The sequence below is a fragment of the Paralichthys olivaceus genome, chromosome 21, assembly GCF_024713975.1.
Source record: "Paralichthys olivaceus isolate ysfri-2021 chromosome 21, ASM2471397v2, whole genome shotgun sequence".
Taxonomy (NCBI): Eukaryota; Metazoa; Chordata; class Actinopteri; order Pleuronectiformes; family Paralichthyidae; genus Paralichthys; species Paralichthys olivaceus.
The window spans coordinates 15,250,929-15,275,916 of record NC_091113.1 but is presented as its reverse complement, the minus strand read 5'-3'; the positions used below and the strand labels follow the sequence as shown (position 1 = coordinate 15,275,916).

At 41.1% G+C, this 24,988-nt stretch overlaps 1 protein-coding gene and 1 long non-coding RNA gene across 4 annotated transcripts in view; one reads left to right on the top strand and one right to left on the bottom strand.

Moving 5' to 3' along the window:
* LOC109626930 (uncharacterized) overlaps positions 1 to 19,725 on the top strand; it is a 31,202-nt gene extending 11,477 nt beyond the window's left edge. Inside the window, exon 3 of the long non-coding RNA XR_011239786.1 lies at positions 19,286 to 19,725. This is a non-coding gene — a long non-coding RNA (uncharacterized lncRNA). The remainder of the gene's footprint in view (positions 1 to 19,285) is intronic.
* Positions 1,258 to 23,851, bottom strand: radil2b (Ras association and DIL domains 2b). Of its 3 annotated transcripts, none has more exons than XM_020083180.2 (18): positions 23,270 to 23,851; positions 21,416 to 21,618; positions 20,321 to 20,495; positions 19,240 to 19,472; positions 17,832 to 18,283; positions 14,538 to 14,834; positions 14,022 to 14,426; positions 12,775 to 12,812; positions 12,468 to 12,694; positions 12,201 to 12,313; positions 6,283 to 6,547; positions 5,378 to 5,550; positions 4,381 to 4,525; positions 4,082 to 4,266; positions 2,658 to 3,000; positions 2,360 to 2,574; positions 1,944 to 2,083; positions 1,258 to 1,851 (listed from the first exon to the last, which is right to left on the bottom strand). In XM_020083180.2, exons 1-18 carry the CDS (start codon positions 23,464 to 23,466, stop codon positions 1,758 to 1,760), a joined length of 3,900 nt encoding a protein of 1,299 aa, XP_019938739.2. In that variant the 5' UTR covers positions 23,467 to 23,851; the 3' UTR covers positions 1,258 to 1,757. The 3 variants fall into 3 exon arrangements, with proteins under 3 accessions (XP_019938739.2, XP_069374199.1, XP_069374200.1); XM_069518098.1 differs by having other exon boundaries at positions 1,625 to 1,851; positions 2,658 to 2,862; positions 23,270 to 23,812; XM_069518099.1 differs by having other exon boundaries at positions 1,625 to 1,851; positions 2,658 to 2,859; positions 23,270 to 23,812.
* Between the last annotated feature and the right edge of the window lie 1,137 nt (positions 23,852 to 24,988).

Below are 24,988 nucleotides of genomic sequence, written 5' to 3'. Positions count from 1 at the left end.
TAGGATTTGGATGCTAGAAATTGTGTGAGTATGCCACATAGAATGTTTTGTATAAGTGAGCCATGGGGTGTTGTTTATTTTGTGTTGTATGAAGTTTATTAGCTGAGGATTTTCTTTTTGCATCTCTTGTTTTTTAAGTAACATCATTTGCTCTAGGTTAGAGTCTTCTTTTTGTTACCTTTAGTTGTTTTTTTGAGCAGAGTCACAAGCCATTGTTTCTATTTATGTAATTTAATTTGATTGAAAATTCATCTAAGAACTCTGAAACTAAATTACTTTAATTTAAACTGTCTATTCCAACCTGGTATATGTACTTCTCTTTCCCTCTATGAGCTAGGGTCGTAACACAACTGTAACAACTGTTAAACTTCATGTGCAACCAATGAAGGCTACTAAATTAATTGGTGTAGCCTAGAGGAGTTCTTGCATTCAGGCCAAACTGTATGAGATGTTTAACCTTTGAGAACTTATGATAATGATGAAAATGTAAACCTGTTCCATAAACCCCTCCTCCTCCACTTTTCTGATGTCTGCTAAAATGTCAGCGGTTGGGATTTCTTAACTTGTTTCCCTTATTAAACTGGTGATTATTTCAGTTCAAATTTTAACAGCTGACTCTCAGTGAATTACAGAACAATACTGATCGGACACTTCCCCCTGACTATGCCTCAAAATCCTGTTCATTTCCCTGAGGGGCAATTTGTTGTACAGCCAGCAATGAGTGCATTACAACAACAGCTTGGTTCTAGTGCAAGTAATATAAATGATAGTGAGTAATAATAATAATAATAAATCTACTAATTCCAGAAACTGCTGTCTGTATCTTTCTTTCTATGGCTTGCATATCTTGAAAACAATGTGGGCCAACCAAATTATAAAATCAACTTCTGATAAGAGATGGAGACAATGAGAATATTAGATCAGGTTTTCATGCTGTTGTGTCCTGATCCTGCTGCGCTGTGGCCCTGCTTCATGTCGCGGTTGTCTGTTGTTCACACTGGCAGCATGTCTGCGGTCTGTTGCCTCAGGGTGGCCGCTCTGTAACATGGACGCCAAAATGAAAACCAAGCCGCTCTGCGGCCACGGTGGCCCAGGCACTGATTTTCTCCACTTCACAGCAGAATAGACACCACAGTTCCAATGGTTAACTGTTAAACATATGTAAGAAACATTTGTTGACCAAATCCATTCATTTATTGAAAAAAGGTTTTATTGTGAAATATTTGTAATATGAGTAATGGAAGATGCACAGCTTCATACTGAATAGTACTGGTATTTATTTGAGTACATAGGACTACTTTTATACAAGGAAATACAGTAGTCATACCAGAAACCTCAGAACGGTTGGTCAGTCCAGCCCTGACTATATGGATGATTTTGGTTCTAGACAACACAGATTACAAACATTATCATAACAGCCAAGGAAAATATGTATTTTGAAAGACTGCTGTTCATCTCTCCAGAGCAGTTGAGAGGCTTGGAGCATCTATAATGTCAACCAACGAAGCTATTCTAGAGGCTGGTGGTGGAAGAACCTTTCAACAGTCTTAATTAATGCAGATTTTTCCTTAAATTGTTCCCCTAACTGTAGTTATAAATCTCAGTTGAGCAGTGGAAATCTGGTACTCGCTTCAAGCAGGATGAAGCGCATTTCATAGTGCGCTGAAGATTCTACAAGCTCTCCTTGACAGCTTTGTGTCTGCTTGTGATGCTTCATCAGTCCCTCGGTTAAAAAAAATGCTGTGTGAGAAATGCAGTCAGCATCCTGTCTTGATAGCCTCAGCCATCCAACCACACCTGGTCACCAGTAATCTCAGTTTGTCACCCGATGATTGGATCAGCTCTTTTCCACTGATAGAGACAAAACAGAGACAAAGAAGCAGAAGAGATATTTAGGAAAGTGATATCTTAATGTAATGTTCAGATCTGGACTTTATCCTTACCTTTTGTAGTCCAGCCCAAGCAGACTGACTCCATTAACAGCCAGGATCCTGTCTCCTGGTAGCAGCTTCTTACAGCGGGCTGCAGGAGAGTCTGGAACCACTGTGCGGATGAAGATGCCTTTCACCCTCAAGGATGTTTCCTGGAATTTCAAGTCAAAATGTTACTAACGTACAAAATGTTGTAGTTTACTGCTGCACTACCACAAGTATCAATCCCCTTTGAGATAAATGCATTAGCCAGTTGTTATGCTGACAATGACATTTATGACATGCTAATGTTTTGCAGTTTCTTAACTGACTAAGTGTATTAGCTTGCTAACATTTGTGCTAATATTTGTTAATTAATGGCAACACAAAGAACATACATGATGATTACATTTCATAGTAATTCACTCGTTTACATATCACTAACTCACCCTTGTGTCAACTAGAGCAAGGCCGAGTCCTCCTTCACCTCTCTCCAGTTCCAAGCTGAACACCTCACCATTATCTTCATTATAATGGATGTCCTCTTCCTTCTCCTCCTGCTGCTCCTCCTCCTCCTTTAGTTCCAAAATTCTTTTCATATTGGGGCAGTCTGTCTTCAAACGGTCTCCCTTCAATGCAGCCAGGCATTCAAATACTAATCCACCTAAGAGAGAACAAAATAAGATAGACGTTCAGTTCATTTTCAAGCACAACAGCCTTAAAAAGCCTTGCTATACCTCTCTGTACCTTTGTCAGGTGCATCTACATCGTAGGTCCAGGGAAGTGTCTCGCTGTCTGCCTTTGTCCATTTATCCTGGCCAGCCTTTACCAAACTTACAAGGTCTATGAGAGGGGTGTTGGGTGGGGTGAGGAGACAGGAGGGGTCCAGAGCTGACCTACTCATCTCACTGCTCTTTGTCTCTCTGATTTGCAGCTCCAGATTTCTTAGCTTCTGCGACAAAAGGAAGGCGCCACATGAACTGAACTCATCCAGGTAGTGGGTGCAGAGAGGAGAGGGTGATGATGGGGGTGATGGAGGTGAGGCATCAGAGGTAGAAGATGGGAATGGGAGGTTCTGAACTGTACCACTCTGATAAACAGCATCAGAACAAGAGGGATAAATGAGATAAACATATTTAAAAATGAACATATTTTAAATTATTAGTTTGACATTGTGGAAAATGATGCATTGCGTAAGTTCATGCAGGAAACAGAGTCGTGTGCTCAGCTGCCAACTACCGATAGATTATGGGTGCTTGTCAGCCACCCACCAATCACAGCCCATTCTCTCACCAAAGCGGTCCCTTTAAATACGACCTCATCCTCACTGATCCCTGCTGCCGGCAACTTGCCTCCACCACCCCAGCCTCCACCTTTTAGCACCAAGTCCAAACACGGTCACGGTAAACGGTATAAATCATGACATAGTGAAGTTTTAGATGAGAAGACTGACTCTCTTTACACTAAATATGAAGCTAGAATGGTTAAAAACTACAGTTAGCCAATGGAAATGCTCCAAATGTTAAGTAGCTGCAGCTCCACAGACAGCTAACCCGAAGAAGTTAATGAAATTTGACAGCGGCGACACGTTGATATCAGTGAGCTGGAGGAGAGACCACCAGAGGTTGCCTCCAGATCGAGCTGCGGGCTGCAGCAACCACACACTGGCATGTAACGTCCTCCAAGTAGGCAACAGCCAATCACTCCAGTGGTACAGAGATGACAGTACATCAGTGTCTGACTGATTCTAGTCATTAAACATCTAGTTTGTGTAAATGCAGAGGTGTAATTTGTCTACAATTTGTCTGTAATGCTGCATCAGACACAGTGTGAACACCTGTGAGCTGCAGCAGTTCTGTGAGGCAGTTGTAATGCATTTAAAGTGATCACATTTATTATGTTTGCTGAATAAAGTACATATGTGATAATGAGACAGCTTAGTTCCCAGAGGCTTCTGAGTGTCAAACACAGTCCATGTTGAATATCTCAACAGATATTTATTGAAAGTCACCTTAAGGAGGAACTAGTTCCTGGAGAACTAGTAATTATCCTAACTGTCAGGCTCCCAGCTCTCTTTCACTCTCGTTTTCTTGCAGCGATATTTATATTGTTTAGTTTGCGTATTTCAATATCATTTTTAAAATCAAAAAGAATGAATGGTGTTTTTGTACCTGGTGCTCCACAGTAGTTGTGACTTCAGTAGACTTTAATTTAGGGAGTAAGGAAATAAACCCCTTGAGCTTGTCCAGCTGTTCACTTAGGGCTAAATCTGTTACTGCCCTTCTTAGTTGGAACTGGTAACCCCCGCCAGGCAGCAACAGAGGATGCTGGGTGTCAAAACTTTCCAGGATATCAGCTGAGGAAGGAAAGGACATGTTACATTCTACTCAAATGATACGATTTCCATATCCATGATTACTATTGGACACTGACGCAGAAATAACAGGCCACCAGTATGATCATCACTCACCAGTTTGAAGTACTGCAGTTTCATCCTGTACGGATGGAATCCACTTGTGTCTGCAGGAAGACCCTTGGCTGTATAGACTCAGCAGGTGGCTCAGCTGGGCTGGACTCAGGGTAGGGTAGTGAGATCGCAAGGATATCCAAGATGTCTAAATACACACACACACACACACACACACACACACACACACACACACACACACACACACACACACACACACACACACACACACCAGATCAACGCAGGGAAAACAAAAGAAATTGGTTGGCTGTAGATTTCAGCATGGCGCACACAATGTAAGTTCTTAAACTTTTGGTAACCACAGGACCCTGAGGCTACTCTTTAAGTTGTAATAGCAGTTTTTCCATGGGACGCAGCTTACACCTGGGGTTTCTCCCGCTCTTGTTAAGAGAAACAGAGGTGACTAACTTGATGTAGCGTAAGCAATGCCTTCTATTGCTTCCCCTGTTTTACTGTTTCAAAGTGTCGGCACGGAGGTACTGTGGACAACGACATGAGAGCGGGACCTAAAACCTCTCTCTGAAAAATGCAAACAACATGAAAGTTGCCACAGTTATTTAGACAACACAATGAGGCTACGTTTTTGCGGCAGGCTTAGCATTGCTCAGCAAATCCATGAAGGCTACAGGATTGGCATATTGTGTGTTATGTTGATGTTGAATCTGGCTTCAGTAAAACTGAAGTAACGGCTCGAGCAAGGATCATAGTCCGCTATGATTGAAGCAACTCTCTCTTGCAGTAATCCATTGAGCAGACCCTTTGTTGGTTGCTTTTAATGATTTGCATCTAGACATCTAGATCTTAGGTCAACCTGAACTGTGCAAACATTAGCAGCAGCTCAGCTGTCCTGGGGGAAACAGACTTTTAATGTAACAGAGCTGCTTTGGAGAGGAGGAAACCTCTGTGTGTGTGTGTGTGTGTGTGTGTGTGTGTGTGTGTGTGTGTGTGTGTGTGTGTGTGTGTGTGTGTGTGTGCGCACCTGCAGTAAATTCTTCCTCGGTGTAGCAAGAAGATTGATAGCTGACGAGAGTGTGTTTGTGTGATCCAAGGCCAGTTCGCCGTGTCCGGCTGCATGCGCCCAGTTCAGGAGCAAGTCAAGACTGGCCCGCATTTGCACACCTCTGGACCACTGGTAGAAACCCTGTTCTGAGCCTGTGTACAAATAAGGACAAAGTCATCTTAAAAATGAGTCAAACTGTTATTTTCTTGGATTTCTGACATTTACAGGGTCATTTTTTTTTGTAAATGTTCCAAATGAATGTTTTGTTGTGTTATGTCATGTTGCTTCTGCATTAGAGTTTTCTATTATTCCAGAAAACCTCTGCACATCTTACAGTCAATACATGCAGTAATGTAATTGATTAATTTATTATTAATTATTATATTTATATATATTTGTATCATATTCCATATACACAACTCTTGCTGTTAATACTCACATTAGCATCAAATGAGGATAAATCCGCCACTGAAACTAGTCCCTCATGTCTGCATTGTAGTGTGTACAAAATATTGTTTTTTTAAAACCATACATTTAACTTTTTTTTATAACTGGAAAAACTGCACCAGGCCACTTATGTACACTTATAATAAAAAAAAGTTTTTAATTATATTTATAATCTATAATGGTTGATCTGGTTCGGTTTGTATTGCAGTTTATATGCAGTCATTACAAATGTTACAAAGGAGCAGGGTGTGTTGGTCTTGTCATGGCTCTTGGTGGCCACTAGAGAGCATAACTGTCCCATCTGTCTCCCTCACTCCCTGTTATCTCTGTGCTGGTGGTGTCAGATTAAGGCATAATACTAAAATGACACACAATTCCATCCCTAACTTGTGTGTAGTTAGTAGTAGTGTAGTATTTAGTCCCTCATGCACCTGTACCTCTCTCCATTAGTGAGTTGACAAGTGATGCATTGATGAAGTAGAAGAGGTAGCCAATAAGCTGAGAGGAAATCTCTGGATGGAGCTGACAGTCTGAGAGTAGAATCCACGTCTCATTGAGGACTTCCACAACTTGCTGGATCTCACCAGGGACCTGCAGTCCACTTCTACCTAGGACCCGAGCACTCCCAGCAGTCACCTGCTGGTCAGGACTCTTTCTGAATGGGTTGCAGTCCAGAAGTCCAGGTAGGATGGGGTACAGGACCTGATGAGACAGATACGATGTCGTCAAGGGAACTATACAGCTAAGGGTGACTCACTCGTCCATCGTCCATGCAGAACTGCAGATTATTGACAATTCTTTTGGGCCAGTTTGAGGTTGGAAAAGTTAACGTAGCGTGGTGGATGTTCTAATCACTGGGATAAAATGTCACCCTCAAACCCAGATTTCAGACCACCCATATTGCCTCTACAGCTGTCTGTCTCCATCTCTCACACTGCAACTTATGGGGATATACGATTATTTTGACAGAACCAGCAATCATAGAAATAAAAGGAGATAACATTTCCGCTCTTTCAGCCAAAGGTCCTCTCTGGTCTTTCGCGCGAGCCCATACAACGATGGCTTTGTTCAGCTTAATTGTACACAGACATCCCCTCTCCGTTCCATTCTCCCTCTTACACCCACCAAACTTCCTAGGCCAGCGCCAGCCTTAGATCCACATTCCTAAAAAGCTGAATATGGCTCATGTGGGCTTGGCATGGCTCTGCAACAGGACTGCTGAGTGAAGAGTTCTGGAGGAATCCACCCTGAGCTGCTCAGTTTACATTTACTGTAAGGCCCCGCAGCCAGGGGCAGGCTGAACATGAACAGTACAACATAACAGCCACAGCTCCCGTCACACATGAGACAATGGAAATGGGTGAACATTGAGCCAAATCATTTTGCAGTGTTTCTGGTTGGAAAATGTCGCTCAGCAGGGCCGTTCAATAATGCTGCATTCTGGGATTACCACATGCATCCACGGCATTTATTATCCCAGCGTCAAAGAGTAAATGGTGTATTCTGCTTTGTCTGCTTATTCGTGCTCTCATTGTGATGGACAAGTAAACACAGTCTGACCACAAGTGTGTTTAAGTGCATCTGTATTCATCAGAACATGTCTACAGATGGAATAGCTGCTCACCAGTGGCGCCTTTTGTTTTCCATCCTGCAGCAATTACACTCACGTTGGATGGACCAGCATGAAATACCCCAAAATAAACAGATATGTGAAAAAACGTTACAACTTCTGTTTCAATTTAGATCCAAATTTCATTTGTATATGAGCAAGTATTTTTCACTCCCTATTGTTGGACTGTGAAAAATAAGTTGAAGAACAAAATAAACTCTTTTTTGTTTCTTTCGTGTTTACGCCTTGGAAAATTAAAATTCCCTCTGCACAGTCATGGGTCAGGCTTGTAAGCACTGACATAAATCACTGTGTCATCTTGTGAAGCGAATGGATAAATGCTTGTCGTTAGGCTTAGGCTCTGGGCACAGTGGCTGCGGGACGGCTTGCTTTTCATTTCGGCACCCATGTTGACAGATTAGAGCGGCCGCAGTTCAGCAGAAGAATGAACCTAATTTTTACGCCTATCACATCAAAATAGTAGGTGAAAAATATCTTTCACCACAATTTCAATATTAAGCTTCAAATGAATGCAGCACCACAGGAGACATGCTGCCAGTGTGAACAACCGCGACACACAGCAGAACTGCACTACAGCCGTTCCGCGGCACAAACGTATCAAGTGCGGCCTGGGCAGTAGCTAGGTCACCCCCTAGCTCGACACTGGGAATTTAATCACATTCCTTACGAATTCTGTTCTGTCAGTCCAGGAAAGATGTGAGTGGGAGCTTGCTCTGAAGTGACAGTCATGATAGATGACACAGCAGGTCTAGATTAACTGGCATGACCCAGAAAAACTGAGACCATGTCAGCACCATGGTCCACACAATGATTGATGCTCCATGTGCAAATGCTGTATACACTTTGAAATGTGCATACAGCAAAATTGAGTTAAGACCATAATCAGACTTTCTGAGATCTGCTTTGGTTTGTAAGAAGTATTTTGTAAGGAAATGTATATATTATCAAAAAACAATAGAACAAGGATTGATGGAACATATTTTTTTAAGCTTCAACATCTTAGTTATATCACATGAATAAGAAAGCAGTTAAATGACAACAGAAGAATATTAATATATCAAGTAGTAATAGTCGAGATATAGCCTAGATTGGATTTCTTTAAGACTGTTCAAACATTAAGTAGTGTATGATTTTAACGTTATTTTTAAACAGCATATAATGGAGCGTAACAGTGACCGCCCAGTTTTAGAATGACTAACTAATTTTCTCCATTGGCCTTTCATAAATGCTTGGAACCAGGCCGACCAGATTAACCATGGCCATAAAACATTTGATTCTCAGCAAAAATATTTGTATATATTTATATTGGATAAAGTAAAAGAGGCAAAAGTACAAGAATGTTCACATACTTATTTTAAGAGTGAAGGAACTATGCATCCCATAAACCATTGTGAATTATCCCTATCCCATTGCCATCAGACAGGTTGTTTAGCTACTAGTAGAACAACATCTTGGTTGTTGCGCCTGGACGTGTTCGACAGAGAGTAAATACGTTGTCATGAACTTAATTAAGTCTCTTTACAAAGTTTACAAACTACATACACCAGGGTATTTAATTATTAAATTATAATTATTAATTTAATTTATTCACAGAGCAAACAGATTCTAGGAGAGACTAATCACATTAAATTACATATTTAATTTTCCATCAAACTGATCTTGGTAGTCAGCCCACGCCTCCCTGAATTATGGGTGGGGGAGCAAATCTGTGAACTCCTGAGTTGCCAGGACTGGGGAATTCAGATTTTAATGCAACATGTCCAATTGAACATAAAATTCAAATTGGACCCTGCATGTTAAAACCTCATGGCCATACTTTTATTATACTTATGGATTTACAGACCAACCACATCTGGAAGTCATTCGGTTCAACAGGCAGAAATGTTGAGAGAAACATATGCCGTCTGAGAGCAGGTAGTTAGATAACCACATCCTCCTGGGCTGTACAAAAAAAAAGGTGCTGTCTTAAACTTGCAGCGCAGCAACTATTTGGGAATTCATATAGTTTCTTCTTTGGAGATACAATGTTGTATCGCTGACTTTCTTCCTGCGTGGGGAAAGGCACTTCTGAATCCCAGTTGGCAGGACATGTGAGAGCTTGGCTTGGCTGCTGCTCCTGTCAAACAAGTGCTGTGCTAATGGTGTCTCTGATGCGGCTCAATACTTGACGTGGCTTCCCTTTGCTCTGGCCCTGTGCTCATGGGTTCTGTTGGTTAGGAGCACGCTGGTCAGTAGAGGGGCTGTACAGGACAGAATCTGAGCGTACATCCACCTTAGCTATCAACGATGATTTGTAGCTCACTTCAGCTGCTGGCAGAGAAGACGACATGTTCGACAGAGAGTAAAGAGGATGTCATTGTATGAACTTAAAAGGATAAGTCTCTTCTGATTAGTGTTTTTTGACAGTTTCTTTACCCACAGCCACTGGAAATTTGTTCGAAACTTTCCGAGCACAATTCCATACAGTGGGTGTGGTGCTTCTGTGAAACTGCACACAACTGGAATCTGTGGTTGCAATGGTGAAATACCATTTTCTCTTCCTCCAAGTATGGTCTGTGAGAAAACATTGTTTTGCACGATCGAATTCAGCATTTTAAGCTTAGCAATTTACCTCCACAGATCTTTTACATATCCCATGGCATCAGTGAACCTCTCCTTAAACCCCTTCAAGGAGTTTTTAACTGGTTATGAAATGTTCTTATTGTAATATTGGTGCCTTTTTATGACCTACAACAACAAATGAGACAATCAGGGAGAAAATTAAGGCATTTTCTATAAACTATTTACTACTATATAAGACAAGGCTAAAGGCACAAGATGAATGAGATCAGAAAAAGAATAACGCCTCATCAGTGTTGCTGCATGGGAAATTTTGAAGTGTCGTACCAGAAGCCTTCAATGATCGTATTTTGAGGAAGATTATCAGAGTACTGGTAGGATGCTTGATACGTGTGTATCGAGATTCCGAAGCCTGTTTGTGCATAGAAATGATGAAGGCGAAAGGCTCCTATTTTAGATAAAGCATGATTGGCTGAAAAGACGTCACGAGAAAAAAGATGTGTAAATACAGACGTAGGGGTCAATATTCACGTTCATAATCACAACATGCATGATTTGTTGGAAAGCCGTCATGGGATAAGAGATGCGTAAACACAGACGTGATACACATTTTACTATCCAGAATACAACTGGTAAGTGTCACAAAATTATCAAATTATCGAACATATGCATTATTGATCGTACAAGGGACAAAATGATCGTACAATCACAATTACTGAAAGGCTGTTTACTCATGAGAATCTTAAAGTGTTTTGTGGATTCAAACTTCACCCACCCTTTCATCGGCATAGTTGTGAGTAGATAATGAGTGAACTATCCCTTTAAACAATAGTCTACGGGATAAATGGTGCGCAGGATATACATTCCATATACAGACAGACGTTAGTGGAATTACTAGGTAGAGCTGAAACACAAAAAATACTTTGGACGTGCAGAGTAAGTAATAGTATTAGTGAAGCTCTGAGATATTTCCTTGTGCAGCCTTGTCCTGGTTGGGAACCGTTGCTTGAACTTACCCTTCTTATAAATGTAGGATCTTTCTAGTATCTTATTTCTTTATGTGACAGTGTTAAAAAATAAAACATGTCTTGTTCATCCACACACCTAATGTCTCGTCACAGCTGGGCAACCAAAATATTTGAGGTTGCTATGCAAATCTTCCTTGGCAATGCTCAATTCCTTCATCCTCCTTCAAAACACACACACACACACACACACACACACACACACACACACACACACACACACACACACACACAAAGGACCTTAGTGTCCTGTCTTTCCCATGTTATAAAGCCCCCAGTGTGGTCTGGCAGTGTGGCTGGTCCTTCTATTAGAAAGCTGCCAGAGCAGCTAACTAGGCTCTTTATTCTAAGCCTGTCTCTAATTATTTTCCTTTCTTAAACGACTTCATAATCAGTGAAGGGACTAGATGGAGCCTGGTTACACGCTTCTCCTTTAGCCAGCAAGTGTTTGTAATGGTAGATATGTACTTTCCAAAAGTGAAAACCAGAGGTGGGAGGAAACAAAGTACAAATACTTTGTTATTGTACTCAAGAGGAATTTTCAGGTATCTGTACTTTACTGGAGTAGTACTTTTACTCTGAAGTATCTGTTTTTCTTAAATCTTGCATCACGGAGTGCTGCCTTCCCAACATCAAGACAGACACATCAACACAGAAAAGACGATTCCTTGTCGTATATGTATCAGTACATAACACGCACATCATACAACACGTAAAAGACCCATCAAGAGGAAAGAGACAAGAGAAATAGATTTAACTACAGAGAAGAGGTGCAGCACACACATGTATGTCCGTCACATGGAGTAACACCATGGAGAAAAGTGACGAATCAGCCAACATCGCTGATAACGTCAACAACATAGACGGTGAAGCCGAACAACCAAACACCCTCCATCCCTGAGCCTCATTTAAACAAAGAATACTTAATTCAATACATTATACACATTTCCTTTATTATTTCATTTATTATGTAGTATCTGCTCTTCTACTTGAGTATGGAATGCGTGAACCTTTTCCACCTTGAGCAGAATACGCACAATATTACTTGGAAAACCATGTTATTACCATATATCAGTACTTCCCCACAAAGTTCTCATGTAACAAATGACTACTTAATGAACGAATGAATGAATCCTCTCACCTTGGTAATGTAGTAAACACACTGCTGGAAGGCGAGCATGATGACCTCCTCCAGAACAGCCATAGTTTCCTCACTGGCTGAGCGCACACAGGACAGATGAAGCTCCAACAGGGCTGAAAAGCACACGCACACAAACACACAAACACACACACACACACACACACATACACACACACGTAGGTAATGTAAATTTCACAAGAATATAGGCAGGAGGATAGAGAAATAAATGTCTTTTGGGCCACATTCAAAGCTCAACAGGTGACCAACCTGAGATCTCCACCTCATTGGTTTCATCACCTTCCCTCTCCTCGCCCTCCTCCCATCCCTGCTCCTTCCTGGCTCTCCACTCCAGAATAAGAGGAAGCTGGTACTGGACGAACTGCAGCAGCTCCAGACTGTTGGACATCCATACCACAAGGGGACGCAGTCCTGAGATCACTTCCAAAAGGCGGAGAGGCTGGAGGTCCTCTGAGGCTGAGCCGTCACCGTTGAGACTGAAAGTCAAGATAAAAGAGTTTAGTGTTGTGTGAGAGCTGCAAGTGATTGTTGAAGAAAAAGAGTAAGGTGTACTTACACTTCAGGTTGATCTGCAGCTAGATCCTTAGTGTGCTCCTGCAGGACAACGATTCAAGGCACAGTCAGAACGGAAGTGTGTGGTAATCCATAAAAACAGTTTGGATTAATAAGAAGGAAAACAATGACAAGAAGAGGGAAGTTTAAACAAAAGATATAAAGAATAGGCCCAAAAGGGAGGTCACAGGGAGTTAAAAATATCACTTCTATGCTTTAATATGTCCGTAACAATGAGTTTCTGGGGAAAAATTAAACAGCAGACCCCACTTCCTTTTCATTTGTGTGTGTTGTTGTTGTTTTGAAATAGTCATCATGCGCAGTGTGCACGTCAACCAACAAAGCATGGAAGCATGTGAACATAATACAGAAATAATAATGGCCTCCAGATTAAAGTTAGGTGTGGTTACTTGTTTCTGAAACACTTTTTATCTTATTATTTGAACTTCTCTTCACGTCCTGATAGTCTTCACGTCCTCGCAGCCACAAGCTTGTGTCTGTGTCACTCTTAGGACTGTAATAAACATGACCAATCATTTCATTCAGTCCAAATGAAATGATTGTTGAGTTTGTCACTAACCAACCGGCCTGGTTTTGTGCACCCTGCCTGATGATAGCCAGGAGTTAGCAAACGGAACATGGAAAAATCGGCTTTCAGTTGTCAGTCAGGGCACGTTCCTGTGTTTTGGGGGCGTAGCTTTGGCGAGAGGGTCGATGGGAGCAGGTGGGATGTATGGTGTGACCTTACTAGTTTAGAATACCAACCCTGTCTTTAAATAAAAAACGCCTGCAGTGATGCTTTTTCTTCACCTGACCAACAACTTGTTGTGGCGAATGTGTTAGAAAACAGTAGCCCGGCTAAGGTGAGGATTATATGGGTTGGTCACTAGTGACTCACTATAAGAACTTGATCCATTGCTGATATAAAAACAATATATTTTGTTCATACTGCACTTATATATGCTGTTTGAGCTGTGAACTAAATTATATGACTATTCTTTGATGAAATACATTAGTGCTGACTTTAAACTCCCAAATGAATCAAGGAATCGAAATGTATGGGTTCCCAGTGTTTCAAACCGTCTTGGACCTTGCTTAAGAAGACATTAACTATTTGTGATGTCTCTATATTATTTATGTATGTTTGAAAATATTAACAACCTCTAATAAAAAGCAGGTGGTCCCCTATGCACCACCAGCTAACGTTCAATAATATTAATTGCTGGTATCATCTGTTTCACCACAACTCACCCACATGGCACTCTGAACTCCACTGGCGATGAGCAGCAGGAGCCTGCGGAGATCTGAGTTATGAAGACATGTTGTTGAATATTGAATACACATGCACAGCAAAAACGCTGCAGTCAGCGGTGGTCTGTCTTCAATCCCAGCACGTCCCATAGCAATTATCTCCGTGACAATGCAATCCTCGTCCTCTGTGTCATAGTTCAGAGTCAGGCTGTGGCCTTCAGGTGATTTTAAAAATGGATGTCCTCTGCTTAGGGCCTGTTTGCTGCTTATGCTGTGGAGGTCAGTACAGATTGAGGTGCAGGTATTGCAGAGGTTCATTTCTGTCGTATGGCCTGTTGACGTGTTGTGAGTCAGCATCCAGGGGACAGCGGACAAGCTGGGCTCAGGTGCATCACCGTTCACTTCCTTCATTTCCAAAAAGAGAAAAGAGAAATGTACAGATATTTGATAAAGAAATACAGGGGATACTTTTCATTTGCACAGTCTACACTCATTGTTGGTAGACTTGGGTTTTACCTTGTGCATCGAAGCTAAGGGATCTTTGAAAAGAAACAGGTAGCGTTGTCCCAGCCCGATGACATCACCAGGACAAAGCTGTACTTCTTTTCTGAGCGCCTCACCATTCCGTGTGACCACAGCCTCCCGACAAGGGCAGAGCACAGTGGGACCACCAACGCTGTGACGACGTAAATAGCAGTGTCTGGAAAGGATATCGGTGGCAAAGAGGATGATGTCATGCTTTGACACATCTTCCTGATCACTTTGCCGTCCAATTAAAATTTTTGTCCCCGCGAGTAGGTAGATGACAAAGTCCTGAGTGGAGAGAAATATGAGTTATCATGCCATCTGAAAATATTAGTTTAGACCACTTGTCATTGTCTGTTCATGAAATTCTGACCAGCCTACATCTGCAAATTGGCAGAAATGTTCAACTGATTTCACAACGTAATGGTAATTAGCTAACATTTGCTACTCAGCAGTGCTACATGCACATGTTTTTTTATATGTATTTGTTCTATCATGTTTCTGTCTTTACACTAAGCCTACTGTTTTAAATTGTTTGGTAGATTGCAGTTGCGGTTCTAGGATTTTGCTAAATCAGGGGCAATAGACATAATAGCCATAATATACACGGAGGGGGCCACAGGCAAAAACTGTACATTGTAACTCAGTTCAATACAAAAACTGCAAGTTCATTACTTTAACTTACATTTCTATGAAATCACAAGGCAATCTTTAATCTCACTACTGCATGATCTACAAGCAGTGTTGTTGTGTTATTGCATTTCCAAACAACATACTTCATATATTTGATTGCACATTTAATAGTTAAGTTACTATGTAATGTGATTTAAATTGTTAAATTGTTATATCAGTAGAATGTTGAAATGTCACTTCAACCTGAATTTACTATCTGGGTTGATGTGTCTGTGGGAATAGAAAATTTAAGGTGAGTGAGACTGAATCAATATAATTCATAGCCATTGACTAAGAGGAGGAAAGAAGAGATTGACTATAGTCCAGACATTTATTACTTCAACAACCAGCTACGTAACAACAGAACCTCTGTGAAAGCTAAGCAGTCTGATCACAATGAGGACTTATCGTCTTGATCCAAGCCTGATTAGACAAACAATGTTTTATTAATGGCACTGAGTGGCGAGCACAATGTGAGAGATTAATGTGTTTAACCTTCTCCTTGTGACGCCTCTTTTCCAACAGGACAGATTTAACCAACAGAATGAATTCACCAATAAACTCTCAAAACTTTTGTCATAATCGATTTTCTTTTGGTGGATGGGTCTTTAGGGAAAAGAACTGAGAGACAGAGTCACAGGAGTACATGAGATGTAGCCCCTGTGTTTGTCTTCATTTGTATTAAAACCAGTCAGGGAGGAGAGACGCACTGGGTTCTTCTTTTTCTGCTTCCTGATCAGTGTTTCAACACAGTTTATTTCAAAATACATTTTGTGACCAATTTCACAATTATTCTCCCTTCAGTCTCTATACACTAAAATATGTGAATGAAAGTGATAAAAAGGGAACAACTCACTAAATCTGTTGTGTGAACCTTTTCTATAGTAGACACTGCTAACAGGACACGCCTGTTCTTCCACACTTGACAGCAATAATGGTGGAACTATCAAATTTCCCATCATTATTTTCAAACAGATCTTAAACTGGGCACACACTGCGACGAGTAAATCATCTGAGATGTGAAGCCAAAGCTCCCGATTTATGTGCTCACACTGTACAGTCCGATTGTCTGACACAACCCACTGTAGGTTGCGTCAGCTTCACCGGACCAGCTGTCGGAACTATGTTTTCGTTGAAGTTTTGTTTGCTGACAATGCTAACAAGGGAAAAACATGCTGCTTTGATCATATGCGCCATTCTGTGATGGGTGGCTTGACATTTTGGTTTGGCTATTTTGCAAAAAGAGAGCAGACCAAGTTTAAGGCTGCTGTTTTGTAAATTGATCACATACCTACACTGTGATTATTGTGCTGCAAGAACTCCTTCATCTCCTTCACTTTCTTTACTGGCTGTGCGATTGCTTCCTGTCATAAACTACATTTCTTTGTGTTTTGCCATTTCACACAGACGCAGTGAGGGAAAAGGTGCTGAATTGAGCAAATCTGCTCATGTCTATGCCTCAACTGTGCAAGAGCCTGAAAACAGCCGTCCAAAGTTTCTGACATATCAGAAATTCATCCAACCATTCGACAAGTGGTTAAACTGTTAACTTGCTCACTGTTGATAATCCATGTAAAAGACTTAAAGGTCCAGTGTGTAAGATTTAGGTGAAAGGGATCTATTGACTATCTATAATGTAGAACATTTCTCATGATGTTTTCACTAGTTTGTTTCATCTGAATTGTATTTTTCTTTGCCCCAGAAAAGGCCCTTTATATTTAAATACTTTATATTTACATAGAGCGGGTCCTCTCTATGGAGGCCGCCATGTTTTTTACATTAGTCCAGACTGGACAAACTAAACACCTTTTGAGTTTTTATGACAACTGAAGCTACCACAGGTTCTTTTTCATGTTTGGAAGGAGAGGGTGAGGTGAGGGGTGTTCAGCTGCAACATGCAACTTCAACACTAGATCTCACTAAATTCTACACACTGTACCTTTAAGGTAGCATTACAAGAATTAATAGTTGATCATTTTGCTAACAATATAAATTACCATACAAATGCTTTTACTTTTTCAAATGCTGGGTTTGTTTTGACATGACAAGAAAATACATCTTGAGGACACAGGGCGTTTGGCAAAGGTAACATCAGCTAGGATTGCTGGGTTGTGAATTTCCAAATCCAATAAAGTGCAGGACACAGTTGCTAACTTAACTTCTTTTCATCTTATTTGTTGAAATCAGATCAAAATTCATCTGGAAAAAAAAACGAAGACTAAAGACGGTGTCTGTATCAGTTGCATTTTTGTTAAGTAAAGTGTAGCTTTTCCAGGATTACCAGCCCTGGCTTTAAGATATAGTTAGTTAATGATGTGCTACCCGGTCTTGGAAGAAATGGTAACTGCTGTGGACAGAAAACTTGTAAACTGAAGTTTACATTTCACCAGATTAAAATAACTAATCTATCCCTTGTACTTTCACTATTGAGGTTGGTTCTGGAAAGGTTTTAAAAAAAGCAACCCCCTGAAAGACTATTGCTCTCACTACAGCCCCATGTACAACACTTCAACACATAGAGAAAGTCACAACTTGAGAGTCATGTTATATTTTCTAAGTTATGATAATCAGGGATTGGGGGGGTGGGTTGTGGAGTGTGGCTGAATGAGATACCTGTCCCGGGCTGCAGCCCTGCAGCAGCAGCAGGTACGGACAGTCGTGAGGAGGGTGAATGGAGTACTGTGTTGTGTTATCGTCGCTGCTCTCCGTCTCCTCCCTCTCTGACTCCTCTCCTTCACGCTCGCCTCTCGGCCTCGACGGACAGAGGGTCTCTGTTGTGGCCTGCGACCCCTCGGAGGGAACTGCAAGGCTGTGAATGTGATTCTGTTCCGTGCTTATTTTGGGGCGCTCGTAGCACTGCAGTAAGGCTTGATTCAGGCTGTCGCTTCGATCCTTCACACAGTTATCATGATCTGTGTCCTGTTTTGTCTTGGTATCAGAATCTAAAAGGTCCATTTCGCTTTTGCTCCTCCACAGGGTGTGACTTCGACCCATAGTCCCGTCTATTAGGGTGGAGGTCACTCTGGAGCGGCTCTTCTGCAGCTTTCGAGCCTGGGCATTTATACCTAACAGGGAGGTGGATAAGAAATGGGATTGCTGTTAAAACAACATGTTAATTGAACTGCTATATAAATACATTAATCACAGGTGTAATGAAATGTGGCGATAGGGCAACACCCGTTTTTTTAAAAGTAGAGTGAGGTGTGTGTGAGTCTGTGTGTGTTCGGTCGTTTGTACATCATGTGTTTATGCCAGAGTCAACACAGAGAAGCCCCACACAGGAAACAGACCTCAGTGGAAAGAAAGACAGAGCTCGTGGAAAAAAAAAAAGAAAAAAATCTCCCACACAGCAGGAATTCACAAGCTGGCATCGATAGACGACTATCACAAGTTGCGTCATTCATAGAAGCAGAGCACAAAACAGGACACACACTTACACCGTGACCACAGCTGTGTCAACCACAGCCAGGGCCTCCAGCAGAGACGATAGCTGAAATGACAGAAAGTGGTCCCCGCCCTGCACATTTGCATTTGCAGTGCCATGCAGTGTTTGTGTCAAGCGTCTCTGGAAAGTTTGGGGATCATTTTCTGTATCATCAAGCAAGGTAAACAACAGTGGACAGGATATTTTCCCATGTAAAGCGTTAATAGCTTTAAAGAAAGGGTGTGTAGCTGGAACAACACTATTTAAATCATAGGGTGCCTCATGTTAAAGTGTCTTAGACATTGTTATGGCAGGACGAATGAAATGTAAGTCCAACTTTGTAACAGAAATTGAAAAGAGTGAATAAAATGTAACTGCAGACCTATTAAAATATAGTTTGGTCTGTGTGGCTTGGCAGATTAAGTGTGTGCCAAAAAAAACCATTTTGACTGTGAGAACTGGATTTAATACTGACAGTGCTGTATTTAATGGTACAAGCCCGTTTTCAAGGACATGCAGACAACCTGAACCAGGATGTGGTGCACTGTGAAATGATCAGTCCCTAGAGCACCCTAAGGCCAAAGTCAGATACTGTACCAGCAGTGATGGTGTCTTTGTCTTTGGATGTCTTTTCCTCTACCAGGCTCCTCCTCTGGATTTCAAACCGTCTTGCCAGGCCTTCTCTGGGTTTCCATAGTGACTGCAGGAGGAGGGGCTTCTCGTGGTCGCCGACGACTCTGAACCCTTCCGTCCTCCACTGATTCTCTCCGATGGAGCCAATGGTGTCACAGAGAACGTAGGACTCTGCCTCCTCCTTGCTCAGGCCATACCTGTGTCACATAGTTGGGTTGAATATAATCATCAAAAAAAAAGACGGATAATATCTGTAAATTAGTAATGCATTCAAATAGATGTTTCTTTCAAAATGCTCCAAAACTTTTTTTAATATAGAGATAGTTCAGTTGACAATGGGTTTGGCACTACGCTTGTTTATTCTTTATCAATTGACAAATACTGATTACGCACCGTAAATGTTAAACACTTTAATATGCAAATATTAAATCTGTAGATTCCTCTACACAACGTTTGTTTCTAGCTGTTTCTTCATTCTTATCATGTGCTTAATGTGTTTGCTTGTCCATGTGTGCTTTAATATTTACGCAGCTAAATGCACCCATTACAGTTTAAACTTTCAAAAGGGGGGGAAGAAGAAATGATTTGCTCTTTCCTCTACAAGCCGAATACCACTTGAATTAATCATTCCATTATGTTTTTGGCCGAAATAGAGGGGCAGTCTCAGAGCTGTGGCCGACTGGCTGTCTTTCACACAGATCTGCGGTTTGCTCTCGACCTTTACGGAGCTGCTAAATGAACAATTTGGCACAGACACAAGCTGCACATACAACAAACGGGTCAAGCCGACCTTGTTCATCTAAAATATAATCACAACAACATGAATGTGCTTACCTTTCATCAACTGCCAAACCTGTGTGCATCACAGACCTTTCTGATCACTTCATTTTGCACACAAATCATGTAAAACACAAGTGTGCTGCAGCAAAGGAAGCATGTGGACATACACATAACTCATCCTGAGTACACACATACAAAAAAGACACATATGGCAGGCAGGCAGACACACACACACACACATACACAGGCGTGCACATTGTCTTACCGTTCAAGGGCCTCTTTGACTAGCTCCTTTGCACTGGAGTGTGTGGTGGCCAGGACGCTCTTATAGTGAGCTCCTTCACAGAGTTCATTCCCAAAGATCTTTAGGATTCCTGGAGCAGTTATCTGATTGGACAGCTCAGACGGGTCATCAGCAATCAAAGCGTCCGCACAAATCACTGCATCACATGACATGGCAACAAAAGACAGTTTAAATGCAGGGTTTTAGTTGAGGTTCGTGAGCACAATGACAGACAGACATTCGCCATCAATCCACATGCAAATACAATGAGTTTACCAATATAATTTATCCACTAAACCTCAGTCGGCACTGTGTTGTTGCATATAAACACAAGTAGATTCATTCAAATCCACATTGTGAGATCTAACAATTTAAGTATAGAGTGGCAGTTGTATGTATAATGATACACAAATATGTTTTTACCACACAGACCATGGGATATATGAGTCTCCCTTTTTCCCCCTTAACACAATGTGAAATGCAGTATGACAGAGCACACACACACACACACACACACACACACACACACACACACACACACACACACACACACACACACACACACACACACACACACACACACACACATACGGTCTCCATGACTTCAGAGGAATTTACATTGGGGGACTTACTCTAACCTTAACCATAGTTACTACTTGCCTGAAGTTTACACTTAAACTTACCCTGACCTTAACTTTATCCTTCACCTTCACCTTCACCTTAATTTAACCATAAATCATTTCTTCACCGACATCTATCTATATACACACACACACACACCTCCAGGTTGGGGGTTTCATAAAAGACAGTTTAAAAAAAACACAAATACTTATTACTGCTTTTGTCCTCACAATGCAACTCATGAGATAATTTATCAAATGCCCACATCTGATGACATCATCTGAGTTACAAAAGAGCCCTTGTAATTGGTAAACTCCCCTTAAAGTGTCAAATTGGTATCTCCTTTGAAAGTAATATCTTCAAATGAATATTACATTGATATTTTATTAATGGGTAAAAGGCCACACATAGTACCAACAACACGCCAATACAAGGAGGAAAGTCAGTGTGACGTACTGCTGCCTTTCCTGGCCTGGGCGGACAGTGATGACCTGAGACCTGCCGTCAGCAACATGGAGTCTGAGCTGGAGGTGGGGGCACGGAGGAAGACGCCTGACAGACGGTTGGTATGGCGACGGATGCGGCTCTTGCTGGGCTGTCTGACGAGCACGCCCTCAGCTGACCTGCTGGTGGATGAACTGCTGGTGGATGAAGCAGATCTGATCAAAGAAGGAGAGCCTTTCATCAAGATCCAGAAAAAAAAAGTGCCCTCGAGCAAAAGACTGATTTCAACCCCGGATGATCTTATACCTCTGACTCCGACATCCTCATGAAGAGGAGACGATAGAGGTGGAGATAAACGTGATTGGGATTAACAGTTTCTCATCATCAAGTTAAGAGAAGGATGGAGGAGGAGAAAATGAATGATTCAAAAAGGAGAGAAAAATGAACGACTTGATGACATTGAAGAGAACAGAATTAAGAGTGAAGCAGAGTGATCTAGAGAGAGGAATTCCATTGATCCGTTCTGATTATTTTGGGCCACATGCTTGATTTCCACAAGAAATTTGATGCAAAACAATAAATCAATATAGGTAACAAAAATAAATAGAGCAAAAAAGATGAAATCTCAGTTTTGATATATGTATTCTTCCTATTTTGCAAAAAACATTTAACTTGGAACTTGAGTGACATGTTTTCAGTTCCTTATTCAATTGATTTCACCTTTTTTTTTAAACATGCCATTATCTTTGAAAGTATATTGATGACAAGGAAAGGGAAACAAGCTCATTAAAAACATTTAGTGTATCCAGATCGGTCTGGGAAATCAAGTTGCAACCCCGTGCTACAATGCAGTAAATACTGAGCATACATACATGTTTGTCCCCAACACAATAATGTCCAGACTCCTTCACCATGCCTCCATCAGCTTCCCACAGAACATTGAGGAAAATAATGAAGTCTTGTTAACTCAAACCAAGCTTTTAAGCTTCTTAACACTGTGGATCAAAGGTTCACAGCAGTGATGCAACCGCTTGGAATGCAAAAAAAAAATTATAAAATTCTTTAAAATAGTGATATTAGCCAAACTAATGTTCTTTTATGACTGATGATGATGATGGTGATGGTGATGATGGAGTGGTGGCACATGAGCAGATCGTCAGAGGTTTCGCAGTTTTACTAAAAACTGTTGTTGTGTACTTTAAGGTACAGTAGAACTTAAGTACTTGGTGGTATTTTTGATTCATAAAGGGTTGAAAATTAAACATGTGGCCTCAGTTGTGTGTTTTTGTTTTGTGGTTTTCTTTTGTAACTTAAGATAGATTCAGATATAGTTATGATTGACATGATGGTTATGATGGAGTGGTGGTACATGTACAGACTGTCAGTAGTTAAGAAGTTTTAGTTGAGGCTTTAAAGAACTAAAGTACTTTGTGGTATTTTTGCAGTTGTGTAGGTTTGAAAATTAAACTTAAAACATCTGGCTTCATTTGTATTTTCATAAGTTTTTAATACTTATAAAAAGAATATAAGTGAAACTATTGTACCTTTATGATTGACATGATGATTATGATGGAGTGGTGGTACATGTACAGATGGTTCAGACGTTTTAGTGGAAGCTTTAAAGAAGTGAAGTACTTTGAAATACGTGGCTTCATTTGTATTTTTATGAGACTCGTGAGTTTTTTAAAATCTATTTCCTCTTCATTCTATAAATAAATAAATCATATACATTCTCCACCTTTCTAGCCAATTAAAACACTGGACTCTCTCCAGGAGATGCAGTGGAGTGGAAGAGAATAACTTATAGTCTATAATAGTCCTCAGAGAAATACACGTGTGTCAGGTATAAGTGTAGTTCATACTCACTGCTCAGATCCACCACTTGTCTTCCTGCCCAACTTGACAAACCGTCTCTTTGCAGAAGCTGCAGGTAAACCCGTCGGTCTTGGTGGAAGAGACCTCAGCTCCTCCATCTCATTCATCCCTGTCTGATCCTCTCGGGTGTTTCTGTTCAAACCGTTGCTGTTCTCTTTGAGTCGAGATATAGAGCTATCATATCCCATAAACCCGTGATGCACCCGGGCTGCTGACTCTCATTCCTGGGATGTTTCATCCAGGACAGGCGGCACATAGCCATCCAGCTGTTCCTTCATTTTACGCACTCCGGAACAGACGCTGCAGATGTTTCTAGCCTTCATCCAGCTGTTGGAGCTGCTGTAACCGGGCTGTTCGGTCCGGATCGAGTTACAGCTCACAGGCTCATGTGTCACGCTGGCGGATAAGATGGAGTTAACAGAGAGGAAGGAAAGGAGTTATAGGAAAAAGCGATCTGATCTCGCACCGATGACATGGAATACGTGACACTGTATGCGGGCAGTTTGTTTCAAATCCATCACGAACCCGCTCTCCAGATGTAAGTCCACCGCGCAACTGCTCGGAGGTGCCAAGTGCGCACACGCCCGCCCACCCACACTACAACTTTCAAAATAAAACCCCTCACAGAGACGCACGGTTCATCTTTTTAACCCGATCACCCACTCAATAAATAAAGCTCTGATTGAAAAACACTCCATAGTCTGTATAAAATGTGCACATAGTCACAAATGCGCATCCGCCACATGACAGAGAAACGCTCCTTCTGTGCGCCATCAACCAAACACTGCTGCGCCCGCGCATGGCTCCATCTTCTGGCTGCGCACAGATCACACGTCAGATTACAAGATTTCCCTCAGACCTCAGACCAGCTCTTAATCAAACAACATGCAAATAGTGGAGTTATGTGATGAGACGTGGCTGACCTCAGTGTGTGTAAATATAGGTGTGTTTTATCGCAGGTAATAACACGTTTGATTCCATGTATTTTGTGGCCAAGTCTAATTCAGAAAAAAAGTTTTTACATGCAGATGGTGTGAAAAACTCTAAATAGCAATTAACGCGCAGTAAAAGTATACCTTTCATTTTAATAACACTGCGCAGGATTTAAACATTTAAAAATGTTTTCCTTTATCTAAAGTTAGCCAGTTTCTATATTGAAATGCTTTTTACTCACAAGAGGCAGATAAGAGAAACAGAATTCAACAGTGGCAATTATAAGTTCATATGGGCCAGTAAACAAAGCCACTGGATCCTACATGTCCCATAATGCAACCAGTGGCCTCATTAAAATGCTTTAGGTTTGTAATGGACAGCTTCTATTAAACTGTGTGAGCCCAGATACCCCTGGTTATTTAATCAGGTTTTAAAGATCTATTGAGATATCCTGACTTTTATCACACTTCAGTTGTAACACAAATGAATTAAGTTTGTTCAAATAAAAGTTAGAAAGTTATATCAACACAATTGATCACTTTAATTTAAAAAAACATAATTCAGTCACTGATTTAAATATTTGGTTACACTGGTATACAATTTATATCAATACTTTCATACATATATATATATATATATATATACACACATACACAAATACATAATAGGTCTGCTAATGTGACAAAAGATCTATATAACATAAATGGAGGTAATCAATGCCAACAATTAACATGATCCTGATCCAAATATTTGTGTCTGCAATTGACCACTAGAGGG

What these genes read in the sequence shown, in the direction of transcription:
- radil2b (XM_020083180.2), bottom strand. Translation starts at nt 23,466, where the DNA reads ATGGGATATGATAGCTCTATATCTCGACTCAAAGAGAACAGCAACGGT. An exon ending in CCAGGCCAGGAAAGGCAGCA is followed by an intron (nt 20,496 to 21,415) that starts GTACGTCACACT and finishes CATGTGATGCAG; the next exon opens with TGATTTGTGCGGACGCTTTG. An exon ending in TTGCTCTAGTTGACACAAGG is followed by an intron (nt 2,084 to 2,359) that starts GTGAGTTAGTGA and finishes TTGAAATTCCAG; the next exon opens with GAAACATCCTTGAGGGTGAA.